This window comes from Pristiophorus japonicus, chromosome 5, assembly GCF_044704955.1.
Source record: "Pristiophorus japonicus isolate sPriJap1 chromosome 5, sPriJap1.hap1, whole genome shotgun sequence".
Taxonomy (NCBI): domain Eukaryota; kingdom Metazoa; phylum Chordata; class Chondrichthyes; family Pristiophoridae; genus Pristiophorus; species Pristiophorus japonicus.
This window is the reverse complement of record NC_091981.1, coordinates 3,300,092-3,321,042: the sequence shown is the minus strand read 5'-3', so window position 1 is coordinate 3,321,042 and position 20,951 is coordinate 3,300,092. Positions and strand designations below refer to the sequence as shown.

Genomic DNA, 20,951 nt, shown 5'->3' with positions numbered 1-20,951 from the left:
TAAGCTGATAAGAGTTAGATGAGAAAGCACGGACTGGTTGGGCCAAGTGGCCTGTTTCTGCTAAGTAAGCTGGAAAGAAACTGTTATGCATTGACATTGCTATTAAAAAACCTATCAGCTTCAAGAAGTGTCAAGAAGAACTATTGCCGTGAACAAATCGAATGCCTCATTATTTACTCTACGCTAGGTAAAGCAAATGATTTGATCAGACCCTGTTCCACTGGAGTCACAGCACAGATAAAATTATGTGCATACAGAAATATAAAAAGTAATTGTGGCATGGGCTGTGCAGAAGTCTGGATGCTGGACCCAGGCTAGCAAGGTGACGACAGGAATTGTAGACCTCATCACATTGGTTTCTCGTTGCTCGGATACAGTGAGGGCTGCCAGGAATGAAACCAAAGCTGTGTTGGGAATACTTGTTCGAAGTAGCAGCAGTGTGTTCAACCCTGTACTGAACCTGTGCTGGTGTCAGCTTATTTTTTTGTATTGTCTTTAGACCAGTACAAACTTTGGGATCAATATTTGGGTTTAAACGCGAACATTAAATTTGAATTTAACTGAATATTAAAAAAAAATCAATCTTTTTACCACATTAATACCCGTTTTTATTTTAAACTAATTTACCTGACGTCCCAGGAGATCACATGGCTCCGGTTGGGGTGGAGTGTAGAATGTTTCAGTATGAGGGGTGTCGCAGTTGTGTGGGGCGGACTGGTTGGGCTGGGTGCTCTTTGCCTTTCCGTCATTGTTCATGGGTTTATATGTAACCTTCAGGGCTGCTGACCAAGGGCCGTGCGGCTCTTTGTCGGCCGGCGCGGACACGATGGGCCGGAATGGCCGCCTTCTGCGCTATAAATTTCTATGTTTCTACGTCCACCCTGAAGATATTGTACCGATAAACATTCCTGCTCGTTCAACCGGCGAAGAGGTTGAACGCAGCATCGCAACAAACACCAACACTCCCTCCACCCAGAAATGAAGTGAATTCTTACCAGTTGAATGAGCAGGCTAATTAAGTCCGTCAGTGGTTTATTGATAAGCAGAAGGCCCTCAGCAGCTTGGGTGTCCCCTCCTGCGCCCGACTTCTGTGCCTTAATGAGAAAACAGAAATAAAAAGCAATCTGGCGGCGTGTGCTCCTTTGAGATACAAATGAATCCCAGCAGGTGGTGGACAATGCCAGTGGAAGGTACACTCCATGCTATTCTGCGAGCCTGCGAGCACCATGGGAGTAGGCCGGGGAGCGGAAGGAGCAGTGTGGCGGTGTACCACTCCAGGGAGCAGCACGAGCTGGAGCAGGAGAGCAACGGCAGCGAGGAGTGACATCATCAAGGTCCAGGTCGGTGATTGGAGCGTGGGCAGGTACAGCAGGAGCGGCGAGGTCGGGGCGAAGGAGCAGCGAGAGACTGTAGAGGGACGTGACCGGGGCCCAGGAGAGGCGAGGGCCCAGGGGCAGCACGGGCCCAGCCCACACTGCGATATGTGGGCGCACTGGGTCCGTGCAGCAGAGCTGGTCTCCAGTCGTCCTGGTTAACCCTTGCCCCTGGACCAAGACCTCGCTCTGTCAAGCCCGTGTGGTGGCTGGTGTGCAACGGTCACCCCACGTTAAAACAATCCACCCACAGGCATCTTCCACCCTTCAGGATGTAGTTCGGGATCTGGAATATTAGTTCCTTTATTGAAACACCTGTGAACTTTTTGACGTGGAAGCAAGTCATCCTCGACTCGAGGGACCGCCTATGATGTTGATATGGGGCCCGAAATTGGTCGATGCATAAAGTCCGCCCATTTCTTGGCGGTGCGTCGTTTCAAACCGCCGAGACTGAAGAGGACAAAATTGGTCAACATTTGTTCGGCGTTATGTCGGCGGTTTGCCAGCGGTGTGTAATCGACTGATCCAGATCGACTTTCTCTTCGATGGACAGTGTGGCACTGAACTGCACATTGTGCGATTTTTTTTTTTTACAGAAGCGTATTACCCGCGATTTCGGAGGTCTGGGGTCACCCGTACATGTGCAGTGACTTGAAGAGGGGGGAGAGAGTGTGAGAAGGAGCAGCAAGCTAGTCGACGGGCAGTTACTTTAAAAACACATTGCAGAGTTAAAGAATATTCCTAACAACTAATAATCCTATTGTTTGAAGACTAAGATGACTTGGATAGGTTAGGTGAGTGGGCAAATGCATGGCAGATGAAGTATAATGTGGATAAATGTGAGGTTATCCACTTTGGTGGTAAAAACAGAGAGACAGACTATTATCTGAATGGTGACAGATTAGGAAAAGGGAAGGTGCAACGAGACCTGGGTGTCATGGTACATCAGTCATTGAAGGTTGGCATGCAGGTACAGCAGGCGGTTAAGAAAGCAAATGGCATGTTGGCCTTCATAGCGAGGGGATTTGAATACAGGGGCAGGGAGGTGTTGCTACAGTTGTACAGGGCCTTGGTGAGGCCACACCTGGAGTATTGTGTACAGTTTTGGTCTCCTAACTTGAGGAAGGACATTCTTGCTATTGAGGGAGTGCAGCGAAGGTTCACCAGACTGATTCCCGGGATGGCGGGACTGACCTATCAAGAAAGATTGGATCAATTGGGCTTGTATTCACTGGAGTTCAGAAGAATGAGAGGGGACCTCATAGAAACGTTTAAAATTCTGACGGGTTTAGACAGGTTAGATGCAGAAAGAATGTTCCCAATGTTGGGGAAGTCCAGAACCAGGGGTCACAGTCTGAGGATAAGGGGTAAGCCATTTAGGACCGAGATGAGGAGAAACTTCTTCACCCAGAGAGTGGTGAACCTGTGGAATTCTCTACCACAGAAAGTATTTGAGGCCAATTCACTAAATATATTCAAAAGGGAGTTAGATGAAGTCCTTACTACTCGGGGGATCAAGGGTTATGGCGAGAAAGCAGGAAGGGGGTACTGAAGTTTCATGTTCAGCCATGAACTCATTGAATGGCGGTGCAGGCTAGAAGGGCTGAATGGCCTGCTCCTGCACCTATTTTCTATGTTTCTATGTTTCTATGTTTCACAAAACAAAAATAACAGAAATATTAAAGAAATGTTAAAAAAAAATCAAAGATCAGGAACATCGAAAGGGACTGGAGGTTGCAGGCGCCTGCCTGCGCTGAGACGGAGTTATCTGCACTTCTCGAGCATATAACAGAGAGGTACTCCGAGCTAACAAGGGTGGTCGTGGAAAGCCCCCCGCAAAGGATACAACAGGATATGGGCCGAGATCGGGGAGGCTGTGTCCTCCACAAGTACCATGGTGCACAACGGGGAAAGGTGCCGTAAGAGGTGGAACGACCTGTTGAGGGTAGCAAGAGTAAGTTGTGATTTTATTTATGCATCCCCATGTACCATGTAAATGTAGGTTCAGTGTCACATGATGTTATTTATCTTAAGGTTACAGCGATGTATTGGTGCTTTCAGGCAATGACGAGGATCAATGCAGTGTTTTTTTAATATTTGTGTGTGTGTGGTTGAGACCGACCCTGTGTGTGTGTGACCCTTTGTGTCTGCGATGTTAAATAGATTGAAGATTTTTACTTTGATTTACTTTACTTTCTGTACATGTTATGTATGGACGTTTAATGTATGTACTGTAACACTAGATCACTGAATGTACCTTCACACTGCATACACGATACCTGTACCACCAGAGGGTGCTGCTGCTGGAGACCTAAGGGTCACCTGCACACTGCAGGTAGCCCAGTATAAAAGGGAGCTCACCTCTTGGTGTCCTCACTCTAGGAGCTGCAATAAAGGACGAAGGTCACTACAGTTCAAGTACTATACCCTTACCTCATGGAGTTGTTATTAGAGTGCTACTACAGTATACTACAGAAGACATCTTAATAGCAGCCGTATGGGAGGAGGACTCACAACCCAGGCGCCTCTGACTGACATCGAGATCCGTGCCCTGTCCCTGGTCGGGGATAGCAACTGTGCCACCACCGGCTTTGGAGCTGACCCACTCACACAGGATGGTAAGTTGAATACAATCCAATCTGTGTTGTGGTCCTCTCATGTCATGTCATCATAGGCAGTCCCTTGGAATCGAGGAAGACTTGCTTCCACTCTTAAGTGGCTGAACAATTCAATACGAGAGCCACAGGTGGGACAGACAGTGGTTGAGGGAAGGGGAGGGTGGGACTGGTTTGCCGCACACTCTTTCCGCTGCCTGTGCTTGGTTTCTGCATGCTCTCGGTGACGAGACTCGAGGTACTCACCGGCCTCCCGGATGCACTTCCTCCACTTAGGGCGGTCTTTGGCCAGGGACTCCCAGGTGTCGATGGGGATGTTGCACTTTATCAGGGAGGCTTTGAGGGTGTCCTTGAAACGTTTCCTCTGCCCACCTGGGGCTCGTTTGCCGTGGATGAGTTGCGAGTAGAGCGCTTGCTTTGGGAGTCTCGTGTCTGGCATGCGGACAATGTGGCCTGCCCAGCGGAGCTGATCAAGTGTGGTCAGTGCTTCAATGCTGGGGATGTTGGCCTGGTCGATGACACTATTGTTGGTGCATCTGTCCTCCCAGGGGATTTGTAGGATCGTGCGGAGACATCGTTGGTGGTATTTCTCCAGTGACTTGAGGTGTCTACTGTACATGGTCCACGTCTCTGAGCCATACAGGAGGGCGGGTATCACTACATGTAATGTAACTGTAATGTTGGCCTGATATAATGTAATGTAAGTTTATTGCACTGTAATGTTGGCCTCATGTGATGTACTGCAATGTTGGGGGCATGTAATGCAATGCATATATGTATTGTCTGTCTGCGATATGTAATGCAGTCCTGCAGCAGTGATGGACATTTAAGTAAACTGCGATAAGTCACTGTACTATGTACTATGTAACCCTGACCCCTCCCCTGGTGCCAAGCTTTTTAAAATGTTGTTTTATACTTCCAGACTCGGACGATTCAGACCACACCGACACAGATAACAGCCTCCACCTCTAGCATGACCAAGCCCTCTCCCGACTTCACCACTAACAGAGATGAAGAAGACGAAGAGGAACAGGAAGGGGAAGAGCCGCTGATCCTGGAGCCAGTGGAGGTGAAGGTCGGGATGGAGACGGAGGAGGATACACCAGCTCCATGTGGGCCAGCTGGAACATCCTCCACCACCGAGTCTGTATTCAGGGGCTTCCCCCATGGCTCCTCTGATTCTGCCGGACCAAGCCGTGTGCAGCAAGGCACCCCCCCACAGTGTTGCAGCGCCTTTTCTGCAGCGATGGAGATTGGTGCAGCAAAGGTTGGTTGCTATAGGCGTGTACCAGGACATGGTGCATCTGTCACAGGCCAGCATCGACATAGGTCAAGAGCTGCTCAAGGCCATGACTAAGATCGTGTAAACATCGTGTCTCTATCAGAGCGGCAGTCGGAGGATATGTCGCGTATGATCGCCGCGATGGAGCAGACCGGCGACGCCGTCGAAGCCATGCGGCAATCGACGGGAACGGGACATGGCGCGGAATCCCCCCGTGCCATCGTCGTCGGGTCGACAGCATCTCAGGGTGGGTAGCTGACATCATCTTGCAGCCCTGAAACCGAGCCTTCCACATCACGGGCTTCTGCTGAGGTCCCAGTTATCGCGCCTGCAATATCTGACCCCCAACAGCAAGAGCACTCAGAGTGCAGTGCTGCACGCCGGCTTGGTACCACCACGAGGAGGTCCGGGCTCAGGGGCACTGGGAAAGGGAAGGATGGGAGTAAGAAAGGGGGGGGAATAGTCCCAAGGGTGGTGTAGCACACGGCAGAGGACGGTAAAGAGTCTTTTTGTTGTACTTGTTCATTGAATAACTGAAGTTTGATTTGTAAAAGTTTATTACAATTGTAAAAATTTTGCTAAAGTTGTTATTAAAGTTGTTTTATAGTTATAAGTTTTACAAAGTTTTAAAATTGTTGTATATTTTTGAGATTTTTACATAAACCTTTGAATTGAATTTAAGCATTCTTGTACAGTGTCAAACGTTTGGGCTAACAGTCAGCAGGTTCCCAAAACGCAGCTCTATAACTCTGCTCAATAAACCTTCTCACATCTGGTTCCTCCATTAGACAGGTTGTCAGCAAAACAGGCTGAGATAGTACAGGCCCCATTCATTTTAAATCTCCAATATTTTTCGATGAAAAAAAACTAAAATGTCTTCTATCTTAATAAGTTACTCAGTAACAATGAAAATACCTTTTCCACTCTAAATTGCACAGTAAAATCACTGTTCCCCTCAGAAATAGGGGTGCTGCTTTAGCCGACAGTTCCCGATTTCCAAAATGGCGGCTCCGTGCACTCCGCCCACTTACCATCGCGTAAAACCATCTTTTCCAGAACGGCGGCGGTATGCGATGGAAATCGTACTTTTTGGGCGGTCTGCGGGCGGTCCTGCACAGCGGATGGTGTGCAAACCACTCAGCGGTATGTCAATGACCAATATTCCAGTATGTTGGCGGTACGTAGGTGTTTTTTGACTGAAATCGCAATTCTGGGCGGTACGGTGCGGTTTATCGACCAATTTCAGGCCCAAGGTGTGTGTTGCAACATAAACACGCTTTTGGCATTGCCCCCTGACAATCACATTTTGCAAACAGGAATTGGTTAATGGTTTGATAACCAGAGTGGGATTTGAGTCCAGTGCACCCAGGTTCACAAGCACTTGTTTATCACTAAGGCAAGTAATGACCAGATCATCTGTTTTAGTGATGTTGCTATTGGTCAGGAAACCAGGGCGAACTCCCCTGCTCTTCTTCAAAATAGTGCCGTGGGATCTTTTACATCCACCCGCGAGAGCCTCGGTTTAACGCCTTATCAGAAAGAGAAGGTTAAGAGGTTTCTAAAAATATATGAAGTGAAGATTATTTCCTCTGGTTGGGCAGTCAATGATGGGAGTGGGAAGAGTGTTGTCAATTGGAAATGATCAATAACAGAGTGACCACAGAGGTCAGGAGAAATTTCTTGAAGTGAAGTTCTTGGGGCATGGAATGATTTGGCACAGGGAATAGCTGAAGCACAGACCAATGTATCTTTAAAGGAAAAACTGGATAAATATTTGAAACAGAAGAAGATGCAGCACGATGGAGAGAGAACAGAGCAAGGGGATTTGTTGGGGATTTGTTTGGGATTTCTCTGGCGAAGGGTAGGCCCAGATACGATGGAAGGGTGGCCTTTTTCTGTCCGCTAAACTCCGATTGTCCCAAACAGTATTCCATTAACGTGCAACGGCCTTGGGTGTGCACTGCCATCTTGGATTGAACTGAACTGTAGGAAAGGATGAACAGGCTGGGTCTCTTTTCGCTTGAAAAAAGGCTGAAGGGTGACCTAATAGAGGTCTTTAAAATGATGAAGGGTTTTGATAGAGTGGATACAGAGAGAGAATGTTTCCACTTGTGGGGAAGAGCATAACTAGAGGCCATCAATATAAGATAGTCACCCAGAAATCCAATGGGGAATTCAAGAGAAACTTCTTTACCCAGAGAGCGGTGAGAATGTGGAACTTGCTGCCACAGGGAGGGGTTGAGGGGAATAGTATCGATGCATTTAAGGGGAGGCTGGACAAGCCAATGGGGGAGAAGGGAATAGAGGGATATGCTGATAGATTTAGATGGGGAAAAACAGGAGGAGGCTCGAGTGGAGCATAAACACCGGCATGGACTGGATGGGCCGAATGGCCTGTTTCTGGGCCGTATATCCTGTGTAATCCTATGAATCCTCGTGTTAACAATTTGCCGCTTCTGATTGGGGACTAGAGTTGAGGTACTACTCACCATTCCCATGAAAGAAGACAGCTTCTATTTGGGGGGAACCATTTGTTACAATGGAGTTTTCTTTTTGTTCTTGTCGTTAAGGCACACAGTGACGCAATCATCCCCTTTTGTGGGAAAAGCTGAGGTAAGATGGATTTTTTTTTAGGCGGTCGTAAATCAGGTAAACGTTAATTAAAAGTTGTTTAAGGAGAACACCGAGTTTTATAGTGTTAACTTCAAAAGTAGTTGGGTGGCATAAGTACTCCCACTATGTCCCTTGTAATATATGTATTTAACTCACATACAGAGTGCCATAAAAATAGCCTTAGGCACCCAGGTGGTGTTTGCATGTCTGATGTAAATATTCACTTGTTCTGTCTGCACACCTGCCTGAGCCACAGGCTATGTGAGACAGCTGTAGTATTAACAAAACAGACAGTGACACATGGCTTGTGAATTCCAACAGATTATTCCACAAAAGATATTGAACTCACATTGTTTCTTGGGTTTTAACTTGGTACTTCTTTGATACAGCTGTACCTGGATTTTAATATTGCAGAACCGATTGCAACATGGGACAAGAGTAATAACTAAAGGCCTCGATTAATGATCTTTGCTGTAAAAGGAAGGAAATTAAAGTGAAGCCCATCATTTGGGCTGGAGGTGATGGTTTTAAAAAAAATTATTAAGTGCACAGGAGATAGCTTTAGTTTAATCAGTAGTGAGGAAACCTAGGAGTACTGAGTGAAGTAAAAAAGTTAAGCCAGCTGAACTTGTATCAGTCTGTGCAATGGCCTGTTCGTACAGGTCGCACAGCATCTCTATCCCTCATAGAATCAAAGATACTTACAGCTCAGAGGGAGGCCATTCAGTCCGTCGTGCCTATGTTGGCTGTTTGAAAGAGCACTAACAGCTGTCCCTAACTCTGCAAGGTCCTCACTCTCCAGTCCCTGTCCATCTCCCTGTTACAATTATTGATGGAATCCGCTCCCACCACCTGTTCAAGCCGAGCGTTCCCGATTCCTGCGCTTGGTTTCTGCATGCTCTCGGCGATGAGACTCGAGGTGTTCAGCGCCCACCCGGATGCACTTCCTCCATTCCTGTTCAGGCTGAGCGTTCCAGATCCCCACAACTCTCCGAGTGAAAACATTTCTCCTCAGCCCCCCTCTAGATCTTTTGCCAATGATTTTGAATCAATGACCTCTGGTTATTGACCCACTCGACACAGGGAATCGTTTTTCTCCATCTACTCTATCAAAATCTCTCATCGTCTTGAAAACCTAGATTGGGTCAGCTCTTAATCTTCACTGTTCCAAGGAGAACAGCAGAACATAAGAAATAGGAGCAGGAGTCGGCCATTCGGCCCCTCGAGCCTGCTCCGCCATTCAATAAGATCACGGCTGATCTTCGACCTCAACTCCACTTTCCCGCCCGATCCCCATATCCCTTTATTCCCTTATCTCTCAAAAATCTGTCTATCTCCACCTTCAATATATTCAATGATCCAGCCTCCACAGCTCTCTAGGCTGACACTGAGGGAGGGCCGCACTGTTGGAGGTGCCGTCTTTCAGATAAGACATTAAACCGAGGCCCCGTCTGCTCTCTCAGGGGGACATGAAAGACTCCCACGGCACTATTTCGAAGAAGAGCAGGGGAGTTATCCCCGGTGTCCCGGAGCCAATATTTATCCCTCAATCAGCATCACAAAAACAGATTATTTGATCATTACCATGTTGCTGTGTGTGGGAGCTTGCTGTGCGCAAATTGTCTGCTGCGTTTCCTACATTACAAGAGTGACTACACTTCACAAAGTACTTCATTGGCTGTAAAGCGCTTTGGGACGTCCAGTGGTCGTGAAAGGCGCTGTAGAAATGCAAGTCTTTCTTTTTTTTCGAGCAGGATTGCACATATTTGGTTCAAGAGAACAAATGAGAGATTTCCAACATTCTTTCATGAAACGTTTCTTCTTTTGATGCAGCACTAGAGATTCTGAATTTCCAGTTACAAGACGAGGCGTGATTGTAGTACATCCTGTGCAGATTTTTCTGTGTGCACCGATGCCACAATGCCGGGTTCTCCAGCTTCTGTCGGCCCAGCTACTTGATTCGTTGCTTCAGTTCTTATTTCTATCTAAACAACGGACTTTCCATAACACAAATCTTCAGCTTGTTGGGTAGTCTGGGCCATCATTCTCAGCCAGCCTCGGGATACAGGCATCTGACACGTTCCATCCTACAGATATCTCCACAGACAGCAGAGGTTTTATATTGACCATTAAATCTTCATGATACTTTGTCAACCTCAGCAATGTTGATTGGAATGCATTCATGGTCTTTGGCACCAATAATTCTGCTGCTGTGGCAGAAAATGTATGTGGGGAGCATAAAAAGCCATGTTGGCTTTTATTTAGTTATTACCTACATTACAACAGTGACTATGCTTCAAAAGTACTTCATTGGCTGTAAAGCGCTTTGAGACGTCCGGTGGTCGTGAAAGGCGCTATATAAATGCAAGTCTTTCTTTCTTTTATGCAAGGATATCTTTTAAATAATTTCTCCCCCCCGATTTTCCTCTCCCCTCCCCTGCAGGTGTTGAATCTTGTTGTATGCTTCCAGGGATGGTGGAAGGCTCTGGTACCTGCTCGCTAGCTAGTCTTCAGGTCTAAGACAAGGCTGTAAGTGTGGGCAGGCTTTTCCACACTGGAAGGTGTCAGACCCCACCAGGAAGTTCAGGAGTGATGTTTTGCATTGAACTATATCAATGCATAAGTGCACCCAAGTACAGTGACAATGAGGGTTGTGCTTCCATGAAGTGCCTGATTCTGTACCATCAATGTACCTTGCATAGACCCTGGCCTATACATAAGAACACAAGAATGAGGGGCAGGAGTCGGCCATTCGGCCCCTCGAGCCTGCTCCGCCATTCAATAAGATCATGACTGATCTTCAACTTTAACTCCACTTTCCCGCCCGATCCCCATATCCCTCGATTCCCCGAGAGTCTAAAAATCTATCGATCTCAGCCTTGAATATACTCAACGACTCAGCATCCACAGCCCTCTGGGGCAGAGAATTCCAAAGATTCACCACCCTCTGAGTGAAGAAATTCCTCCTCATCTCAGTCCTAAATGGCCGACCCCTTATCCTGAGACTGACCCCTGGTTCTAGACTCTCCAGCCCGGGGGAAACATCCTCTCAGCATCTACCCTGTCAATCCCCCTCAGAATCTTGGATGTTTCACTGAGATCACCTCTCATTCTTCTAGACTCCAGAGAGCATAGGCCCAATCCACTCAATCTCTCCTCATAGTACAACCCTCTCCTCCCAGGGATCAGTCAATCAATACTCCACCCACTGACATAGTCTTTGAGCATGTAGACTTAGTGGTACAGATGGACTCTCACTAAGAGATAGGGAACACCATGCATTTTGTGATTTGATGCCAAATATTTGTGCCCTGGCCAATATTTATCCTTAAACAAAAACATTATCTGGTAATTATCGCATGGCTGCTTGCTGTGCGCAAGTTGGCTGCCACGTTTTCTACATTACAACACTGACTGCACTTCAAAAGTACTTCATTGGCTGTAAAGCGCTTTGAGACCACCGGTGGTCGTGGAAGGCACTATATAAATGCAAGTCTTTCTTTCTTTCAAATATTTATTGAGAATGCAGTGAATTTATCAAAACCAGACAATTCTGGGTGGGGAATGTAGCCTGTATTTATGATCATAAGCAAGGTTCTTCTCCCCTGGAGGTATTGGCTCTTCCTGCGCGCCTTTAACTTTGATTCCAACCAGGAATTCTGGAGACAGCCGTGATTGGAAGGTACGCACTGCACCACAACCAATTTTCCCTTTAAGCCGCGCGGCTGTCTGGAGCTTCCGTGCGCCGGCTTTTAAATAGAAAGAAATGCGCGGGAATTTGAACTGTTAAAGGGCCACGCACCCGAAAAAACAATTAAAGCGAACATTGGCCACAACATCAAAGGCAGTCCCTCGAAGCGAGGATGACTTGCTTCCACGCCAAAAAAGGATGAGTTCACAGGTGATTCAATGAAGGACCTAATATTCCAGATCCCGAACTACATCCTGAAGGGTGGAAGATGCCTGTGGGTGGATTTTTTTAACGTGGGGTGACCGTTGCACACCAGCCACCACACGGGCTTGACAGAGCGAGGTCTTGATCCAGTGGCAAGGGTTAACCAGGACGACTGGAGACCAGCTCTGCTGCACGGACCCAGTGCGCGCACATATCGTAGTGTGGGCTGGTCCATGCTGTCTCCTGGGCCCTCGCCTCTTGTGGGCCCCAAACTCACGCCTCACCTGGGCCCCGGTCACATCCCTCTACAAACACTTGCCACTCATTCGCCCCTCACAATGGAGGTAAAACAGAAGCCAAGTTGCACCATGCCTCCCTTGCCCAACGAGCTGGGAGCAGAGTGCCCGTCTACACTACTGGCCAAGACCATCCAAGAAAATGGCAAAAAATAAAATATTTAAAGGGAGGAAAATATAAACTAGGCCGAGGACACATAGAAATGCAGAAAAAAAATTGGCCACTTCAGGCGTCATCTTACCTGCAAAGCAAAGCGGACGACGTTGGATGTGTGCTTCAGCATATTGTGGATAATATCAAGGAGAGAGAGCAGCAGATTGCTGGTGGTCTTGGAGCTGCTTTTATCTTCCATTTCGAAGTAGAGAGCCGTGGTTTCAATAAATAAGTTACGGACATAATCAACAAGACCTGTTGAAAAGCACAGAAACCAGCTGTGTTGACTCAATGCAAACCATTCAGTGTTATCTCTGCTCACATACTGCAAAGCAGAATGGGGCCGATTTGTTATGCATGTTGGAGCCAGCGCATGTGCTAATTGTGCGTTAACGTTTTACAGATCTGAGTGCCGGTACCGATTGTATCCATGCTCCTACAGCTGTTCCTCGATGTAAATAGATACCAAGGTTTACAAATTCAATCAAGCCCGAGTACGTTAAAGTGTTAATAGTGATTTTTGTTATAGTGTCAGCTGTGGCTCAGTGGGCAGCACTCTCGCCTCTGGGTCAGAAAGTTGTGGGTTCAAGTCCCACGCCAGAGACTTGAGCACATAAATTTAGGCTGACACTCCAGTGCAGTGGTGAGGGAGTGCTGCACTGTCGGAGGGGCAGTACTGAGGGAGTGCCGCACTGTCGGAGGGGCAGTACTGAGGGAGCGCCGCACTGTTGGAGGGCAGTACTGAGGGAGTGCTAGTACTGAGGGAGTACTGCACTGGCGGAGGGGCACTGCTGAGGGAGCGCTGCACTGTCAGAAGGGCAGTATTGAGGGAGTGTAGTGCTACACTGTCGGAGGGGCAGTACTGAGGGAGCGCCGCACTGTCAGAGCGGCATTACTGAGGGAGTCCTGAACTGTTGCAGGTGCCGTCTTTCAGATGAGACATTGAATCGAGGCCCCATCTGCTCTCTCAGATAAATGTAAAACATAGAAACATAGAAAATAGGTGCAGGAGTAGACCCTTTGAGCCTGCACCACCATTCAACAAGATCATGGCTGATCATTCACCTCAGTACACCTTTCCTGCCCTCTCTCCATACCCCTTGATCCCTTTAGCCGTAAGGGTCATATCTAACTCCCTCTTGAATATATCCAATGAACTGGCATCAACAACTCTCTCTGGTAGAGAATTCCAAGGGTTAACAACTCTCTGAGTGAATAAGTTTCTCCTCATCTCAGTCCTAAATGGCATACCCCTTATCCTTAGACTGTGTCCCTTGGTTCTGGACTTCCCCAACATTGGGAACATTCTTCCTGCATCTAACCTGTCCAGTCCCGTCAGAATTTTATATGTTTCGATGAGATTCTCTCTCATCCTTCTAAACTCCAGTGAATACAGGCCCAGTCGATCCAGTCTCTCCTCATATGTCAGTCCTGCCATCCCGGGAATCAGTCTGGTGAACCTTCGCTGCACTCCCTCAATAGCAAGAATGTCCTTCCTCAGATTAGGAGACCAAAACTGAACACACTATTCCAGGTGAGGCCTCACCAAGGCCCTGTACAACTGCAGTAAGACCTCCCTGCTCCTGTACTCAAATCCCCTAGCTATGAAGGCCAACATACCATTTGCCTTCTTCACCGCCTGCTGTACCTGCATGCCAACTTTCAATGACTGATGAACCAAGGTACCCAGGTCTCGTTGCACCTCCCCTTTTCCTAATCTGCCGTCATTCAGATAATATTCTGCCTTCGTGTTTTTGCCACCAAAGTGGATAACCTCACATTTATCCACATTATACTGCATCTGCCATGCATTTGTCTACTCACCTAACCTGTCCAAGTCACCCTGCAGCCTCTTAGCATCCTCCTCACAGCTCACACCGCCACCCAGCTTAGTGTCGTCTGCAAACTTGCAGATATTACACTCAATTCCTTCATCTAAATCACTAATGTATATTGTAAATAGCTGGGGTCCCAGCACTGAGCCCTGCTGCACCCCACTAGTCACTGCCTGCCATTCTGAAAAGGATCCATTTATCCCGACTCTCTGCTTCCTGTCTGCCAATGAGTTCTGTATCCACGTCAGTACATTACCCCCAATACCATGTGCTTTGATTTTACACACCAATCTCTTGTGTGGGACCTTGTCAAAAGCCTTTTGAAAGTCCAAATACATCACATCCACTGGTTCTCCCTTGTCCACTCTACTAGTTACATCCTCAAAAAATTCTAGAAGATTTGTCAAGTATGATTTTCCCTTCATAAATCCATGCTGATTTAAGATCCCATGATGCTATTTTGAAGTAAGAGCAGGGGAGTTATCCCCGGTGTCTTGGCCAATATTTATCCCTCAGTCTACATCACTAAAACAGATTATCTGGTCATTATCACATTGCTGTGTGTGGGAGCTTGCTGTGCGCAAATTGGCTGCCACGTTTCCCACATTACAACAGTGACTACACTTCAAAATGTACTTCATTGGTTGTAAAGCGGAGTCAAATTTAGTTTTATGACGCTTCACTACGTTAAAGGGGCTATATAAATACAAGTTGTTGTTGTTATAAAGTGCTTTGGAACATCTGGTGGTTGTGAAAGGCGCTATATAAATGCAAGTCTTTCTTTTTTCGAAAAGGATTTCTCTTTAAATTTCTAAAACATTGCTTGCTTTGTCTATTTTTTTAATTTGGGGTTTCAAGAAAGTACGTTGTATATTCAGGCATATATTTCATACATATATCGGTACAAGGGGAGACTCGTGTGGAATTTAAACACTAGCACAGACTAGTTTGGCCGAATGGCTTGTTTCTGTGCTGTATATTCCATGTACTTCTATGTAAAAAGAAAAAAAGACTTACATTTCTATAGTGCCTTTCATGACCACCGGATGTCTCAAAGCGCTTTACAGCCAATGAAGCACTAAAAAATGCGCATATTCCAAGTTTCTTAGTATGCCTGTGCATGTGGGACTCGTTAGATCTGGGGATATGGATACCCTCCATATCAGCAGTCTTATCGGTTCGGGCCTTTGCTCCTTATTGCCAGTGGATAGATTGTTGTATGGGGGTGGGGGTGTTGTTTGTATTGAGTGATTCAACATTCACTCCCTCCACCACCAGCACACCGTGGCTGCAGTGTGTACCATCTACAAGATGCACTGCAGCATCTCGCCAAGGCTTCTTCGGCAGCACCTCCCGAACCCGCGACCTCTACCGCCTGGAAGCACAAGGGCAGCAGGCGCATGGGAACACCACCACCTCCACGTTCCCCTCCGAGTCACATACCATCCTGACTGGGAAATATATCGGCCGTTCCTTCATCGTCGCTGGGTCACAATCCTGGAACTCCCTCCCTAACAGCACTGTGGGAGCACCTTCACCACACGGACTGCAACGGTTCAAGAAGGCGGCTCACCACCACCTTCTCAAGGGGCAATTAGGGATGGGCAATAAATGCCGGCCTTGCCAGCGACGCCCACATCCCAGGAACAAATAAAAACAAACATTCTCTGAGAATGGGCTCCAGACTGGTATTTCCCCAGTTCCCGATAGAGGCTGAACAATTAGAACATGTCCCATGTGTTTCATCCACGTTTATTGTGGACAGAGGGGCTTTATTTCACCATGCTTGTCCACAGGTCCCTGAAAGTAGCAGGCCAGGTGGATAAGGTGGTTAAGAAGGTATACGGAATGCTTACCTTTATTGGCCGGGGCATAGAATACAAGAGCAGGGAGGTTATGCTTAAATTGTCTAATACTTTGGTTAGGCCACAGCTGGAGTACTGCGTGCAGTTCTGGTCGCCGTATTATAGGAAGGACATGATTGCATTAGAGAGGGTGCAGAGGAGATTTACTGGGATGCTGCCTGGAATGGAGAATCTTAGTTATAAGGACAGATTGAATGGGCTGGGTTTGTTCTCATTGGAACAGAGGAGGTTGAGAGGAGACCTCATTGAGATGTATAAAATATTGAGGGGCCTGGCCATGGTGGATAGTAAGGATCTATTTCTATTGGTGGAAGGGTCTATTACGAGGGGGGCATAGTTTTAAGGCGGTTGGTGGAAGGTTTAGAGGGGATTTGAGGGGGGGCTTCTTTACGCAGAGGGTTGTGGGAATCTGGAACTCGCTGCCTGGAAGAGTGGTGGATGCAGAAACCCTCACCACTTTTAAGAGATGGTTGGATGGGCACTTAAAGTGCAGTAACCTGCAGGGTTACGGACCTAGAGCTGGTAATTGAGATTAGACTGGATGACCTTTTGTTGGACGGAGCAGATATAATGTTAAGTACTGCAGGGAATAGAATACGGCCAGGGTGATCTCCTGGGCTACTTTCGATCGCCTGGATGGGTGAGAGAGGAATTTTCCCAGATTTTTTCTCCCTAAATTGGCCTGGGTTTTTATCTGGTTTTTGCTTCTCCCAGGAGATCCCATGGCTCCGGTTGGGGCGGATTTGTAGAATGTTTCAGTGTGAGGGGTGTCGCAGTTGTGTGAGGCAGACTGGTTGGGCTGGGTGCTCTTTGCCTTTCCGTCGTTGTTCATAGGTTTATATGTAACCTTCAGGGCTGCTGACCGAGGGCCGTGTGACTCTTTGTCGGCCGGCGCGGCCACAAAGGGCTGAGACGGCCTCCTTCTGCGCTGTATATTTCTATGTTTCTATAACTAATAGCCAGAGTTGTGCCAGCACGATCGGTGTGGGGCCCCTACCTGTTTGTTGCGTAGGCCCATCCAACCTGCTGGGCCATCTAGGAGTGCGAGCCAAGTCAAATTCCTCGTGGTCTCCTAGACTGCTGTCCAGAATGTGTGGAGGACTGGGCCTTCCAGGCTTAACTTTTAATTGAATAAGTGTTACTGACAACTGTTCAAAGCTGGTGTGACCACAGGAGGAGGAATGGCAAAGTGCATAGTGCAATCCAAAACGACAAAGCTAGCTTTTGGGGCGTTGGGGAAGCTCAGCTAGATGCATAGAGAAGCATATCGAGTACAGAAGAGCCCAGATAAGACAGTGCTCCACGCGCCAAAGACACTCTCAGATGGGTGTAGGAGGCATGTGTGCACAGTTTTGGTTTCCATATCTACGAAAGGATATACTTGCTTTGGAGGCAGTTCAGTGAAGGTTCACTCGGTTGATTCCAAGGATGAGGGGGTTGACTTATGAGGAAAAGTTGAGTAGGTTGGGCCTCTACTCATTGGAATTCGGAGGAATGAGAGGTGGTCTTATTGAAATGTATAAGAGGGGGCTTGACAAGGTGGATGCAGAGAGAATGTTTCCACTGATGGGGGAGACTAGAACTAGAGGGCATGATCTTAGAATAAGGAGCCACTCATTTAAAACTGAGATGAGAGAAATTTATTTTCTCAGAGGATTGTAAATCTGTGGAATTCGCTGCCTCAGATAGCTGTGGAAGCCGGGACATTGAATAAATTTAAGACAGAAATAGACAGTTTCTTAAACGATAAGGGGATAAGGGGATAAGGGATTATGTGGAGTGGGCGGGGAAGTGGAGCTGAGTCCATGATCGGATCAGCCATGATCTTATTAAATGGCGGAGCAGGCTCGAGGGGCTGTATGGCCGACTCCTGCTCCTATTTTTTCGTTCTTATTACCACAGGTGTCAAAATCTTCAGTCACGTGACAGCGCATACGGGTGCTTGAGTAGGCAGTCGCACAGGATTTAGTTAAAATGTGATCTTTGCATTGCGGTTGTTGCGTTTACTGAGGATCAGCATGTTAATAACACAAGCGCTGACATTTACTAAACCCACTGATATTCAACCTGTTATTAGCATGGCATGATTGAATTTAATTTTCCCCATATAATCCAGGGATTCGAATCGGAGACCTGAGGATGCCTGTGTGCAGCTGTAGAGATGTGAACACATAATCTAGACTGGCCCATCACTGCAGCACTGAGGTGCCATCTTTCAGAGGTGACATTAACAAACACCACCTAAAAAATCGATAATCTGGCCATTCTTCTCAATGTCTTTTGTGGGACTGTGTGGCAGTGGTGTGGTGAGAGATCATGGCGGAGGTACGGCGAATGTTTATGGCGGAGGAGCAGCGAGAGATCGTGGCGGAACTGCGGCAAATGAGGGTACGGGGCCCAGGAGAGGCGAGGGCCCAGGGGCAGAACGGGCCCAGCCCACACTGCGATATGTGAGCGCACTAGGTCCGTGCAGCAGAGCAGGTCTCCAGTCGTCCTGGTTAACCCTTGCCACTGGACCAAGACCTCGCTCTGTCAAGCCCGTGTGGTGGCTGGTGTGCAACGGTCACCCCACGTTAAAACAATCCACCCACAGGCATCTTCCACCCCTGGAGTTCAGGACTGGAACATCGGGTCCTTCATTGAAACATCTGTGAACTCATCCCTTTTGGTGTGGAAGCAAGTCATCCTCGTTCGAGGGACCGTCGATGATGATAATTTTGTGCGACCTCGCTGTGCACAAGTTGGCTGCCGTGTTTTCTTATAAAACAACAGTCTTCAATTCATATATAATTTACTGGCTGTGAAGAACTTTGGGAGGTCCTGAGGATATTGGCGATATGAAAGCAAGTTCTTTTTGTCAGCTATGGCTCAGTGGACAGCACTCTTGCCTGAGTCAGAAGATTGTGGGTTCAAGTCCCACTCCAGATACTTGAGCACAGAAATCTAAGCTGACACTCCCAATGCAGTACTGAGGGAGTGCTGCACTGTCGGAGGGGCAGTACTGAGGGACTGCTGCACTGTCGGAGGGGCAGTACTGAGGGAGTGCTGCACTGTCGGAGGGGCAGTACTGAGGGACTGCTGCACTGTCGGAGGGGCAGTACTGAGGGACTGCTACACTGTCAGAGAGGCAGTACTGAGGAAGTGCTGCACTGTCAGAGGGGCAGTATTGAGGAAGTGCTGCACTGTCGGAGGGGCAGTACTGAGGGAGCGCAGCACTGTCGGAGGGGCAGTACTGAGGAAGTGCCGCACTGTCAGAGGGGCAGTATTGAGGGAGTGCTGCATTGTCGGAGGGGCAGTATTGAGGAAGTGCCGCACTGTCAGAGAGGCAGTACTGAGGAAGTGCTGCACTGTCAGAGGGGCAGTATTGAGGAAGTGCTGCACTGTCGGAGGGGCAGTACTGAGGGAGTGCTGCACTGTCGGAGGGGCAGTACTGAGGAAGTGCCGCACTGTCAGAGGGGCAGTATTGAGGAAGTGCTGCACTGTCGGAGGGGCAGTACTGAGGGAGTGCCGCACTGTCGGAGGGGCAGTACTGAGGGAGTGCTGCACTGTCAGAGGGGCAGTATTGAGGAAGTGCTGCACTGTCGGAGGGGCAGTACTGAGGGAGTGCTGCACTGTCGGAGGGGCAGTACTGAGGAAGTGCTGCATTGTCGGAGGGGCAGTACTGAGGGAGTGCCGCACTGTCGGAGGGTCAGTACTGAGGGAGGGCTGCATTGTCGGAGGTGCCGTCTTTCAGATGAGTCGTTAAACCGAGGCTCTGTCTGCCTTCTCAGGTGGACATAAAAGATCTCATGGCACTATTTCGAAGAAGAGCAGGGGAGTTATTTATCCCTCAATCAACTTAACAAAAACAGATTATCTGGTCATTATCCCATTGCTGTTTGTGGGAGCGTATTGTGCGCAAACTGGAAGCCATATTTCCTACATTACAACAGTGACTACACTCCAAAAATTAATTAATTGGCTGTAAAACGCTTTGGGACATCCGGTGGCTGTGAAAGGTGCTACAGAAGTCTTTCTTTCATAACAGATGTACGTGCAGTTTATGAGGTGCCAAAAAAGACTTTTCAAACTGATTGCTATTGCTAGTTCATTGTTGCATACATCCCTTTCACTTAGCAGAGGGGTCAGTAACCAGGGCCACAGAGTGAAAGTAATTGGAAGAAGGATTAGAGGGGAGTTGAGGAGAACTTTCTTCACCCAGAGGGTGGAGGGGTCTGGAACTCACGGCCTGAAAGGGTGGTGGAGGCAGAAATCCTCACCACATTTAAAAAGTACTTGGATGTGCACCTGAAGTGCCGTAACCTACAGGGCTACGGACCGAGAGCTGGAAAGTGGGATTAGGCTGGGTAGCTCTTTGTCGGCTGGCACGGACAAGATGGGCCGAATGGCCTCCTTCTGTGCTGTAAATTTCTGTTATTCTATTCCATTATTTATATTGAAAAATGGGAACAAGCTTTCGTCCTGACTATATACAAGACATGTCCCATATGACCGGCATTAATTAACTGCATTACAAATAAAGAAAATGCTGGAAATGCAATAAGCTTCTGGAAAGAGAAAAACTCGGTGACTGTGCTGTGCAGAGAGTTATCATCAGACCCAATGAAGGGTCTATTCCCAAAATGTTAACCTCCATTTTCAGATGGCAATGAATCGGTTTTGTATTCCAGCATTTTTCTAAAAAGAAATGTAATCGTTTCCCAGCCTTTGCCCTATTTTTCTCTTTTTGAAACACTGGTTTTATTTATTACTCCGAAGAAGTGGTTCAGCAGCATTACTGCAACCACATTCTAACTGGCTTGTCAGTTGTGTTAATTCGAATGTGTGACTCCACAGAAAGGGCACTGAATGAAATGGTGCCGATTACCAGTGCCCTCAAAAAACGGGTGAAAATTAGCTTTCAGTTAAAGGACCCGCAGGGCGCTAACTGGAACCGAACTCCCAACATGTTTCAGAGTTCGAGCAGCACTTTATCCCAGATTTATATAAAGTTAACAACCCAACTGAACTTTGCCCTTGGGGC

The 20,951-nt window shown here is 47.6% G+C and overlaps 1 protein-coding gene across 5 annotated transcripts in view; it reads right to left on the bottom strand.

Moving 5' to 3' along the window:
• Nucleotides 1-20,951, bottom strand: part of ulk4 (unc-51 like kinase 4) — a 615,462-nt gene that overhangs the window by 121,377 nt on the left and 473,134 nt on the right. For all 5 annotated transcript variants that reach the window (XM_070880300.1, XM_070880304.1, XM_070880303.1 and 2 more), the window contains exons 33-34: nt 12,317-12,483; nt 996-1,094 (exon numbers count right to left, since the gene is read on the bottom strand). In XM_070880300.1, the coding sequence (XP_070736401.1) occupies nt 996-1,094; nt 12,317-12,483 (266 nt within the window). The remainder of the gene's footprint in view (nt 1-995; nt 1,095-12,316; nt 12,484-20,951) is intronic.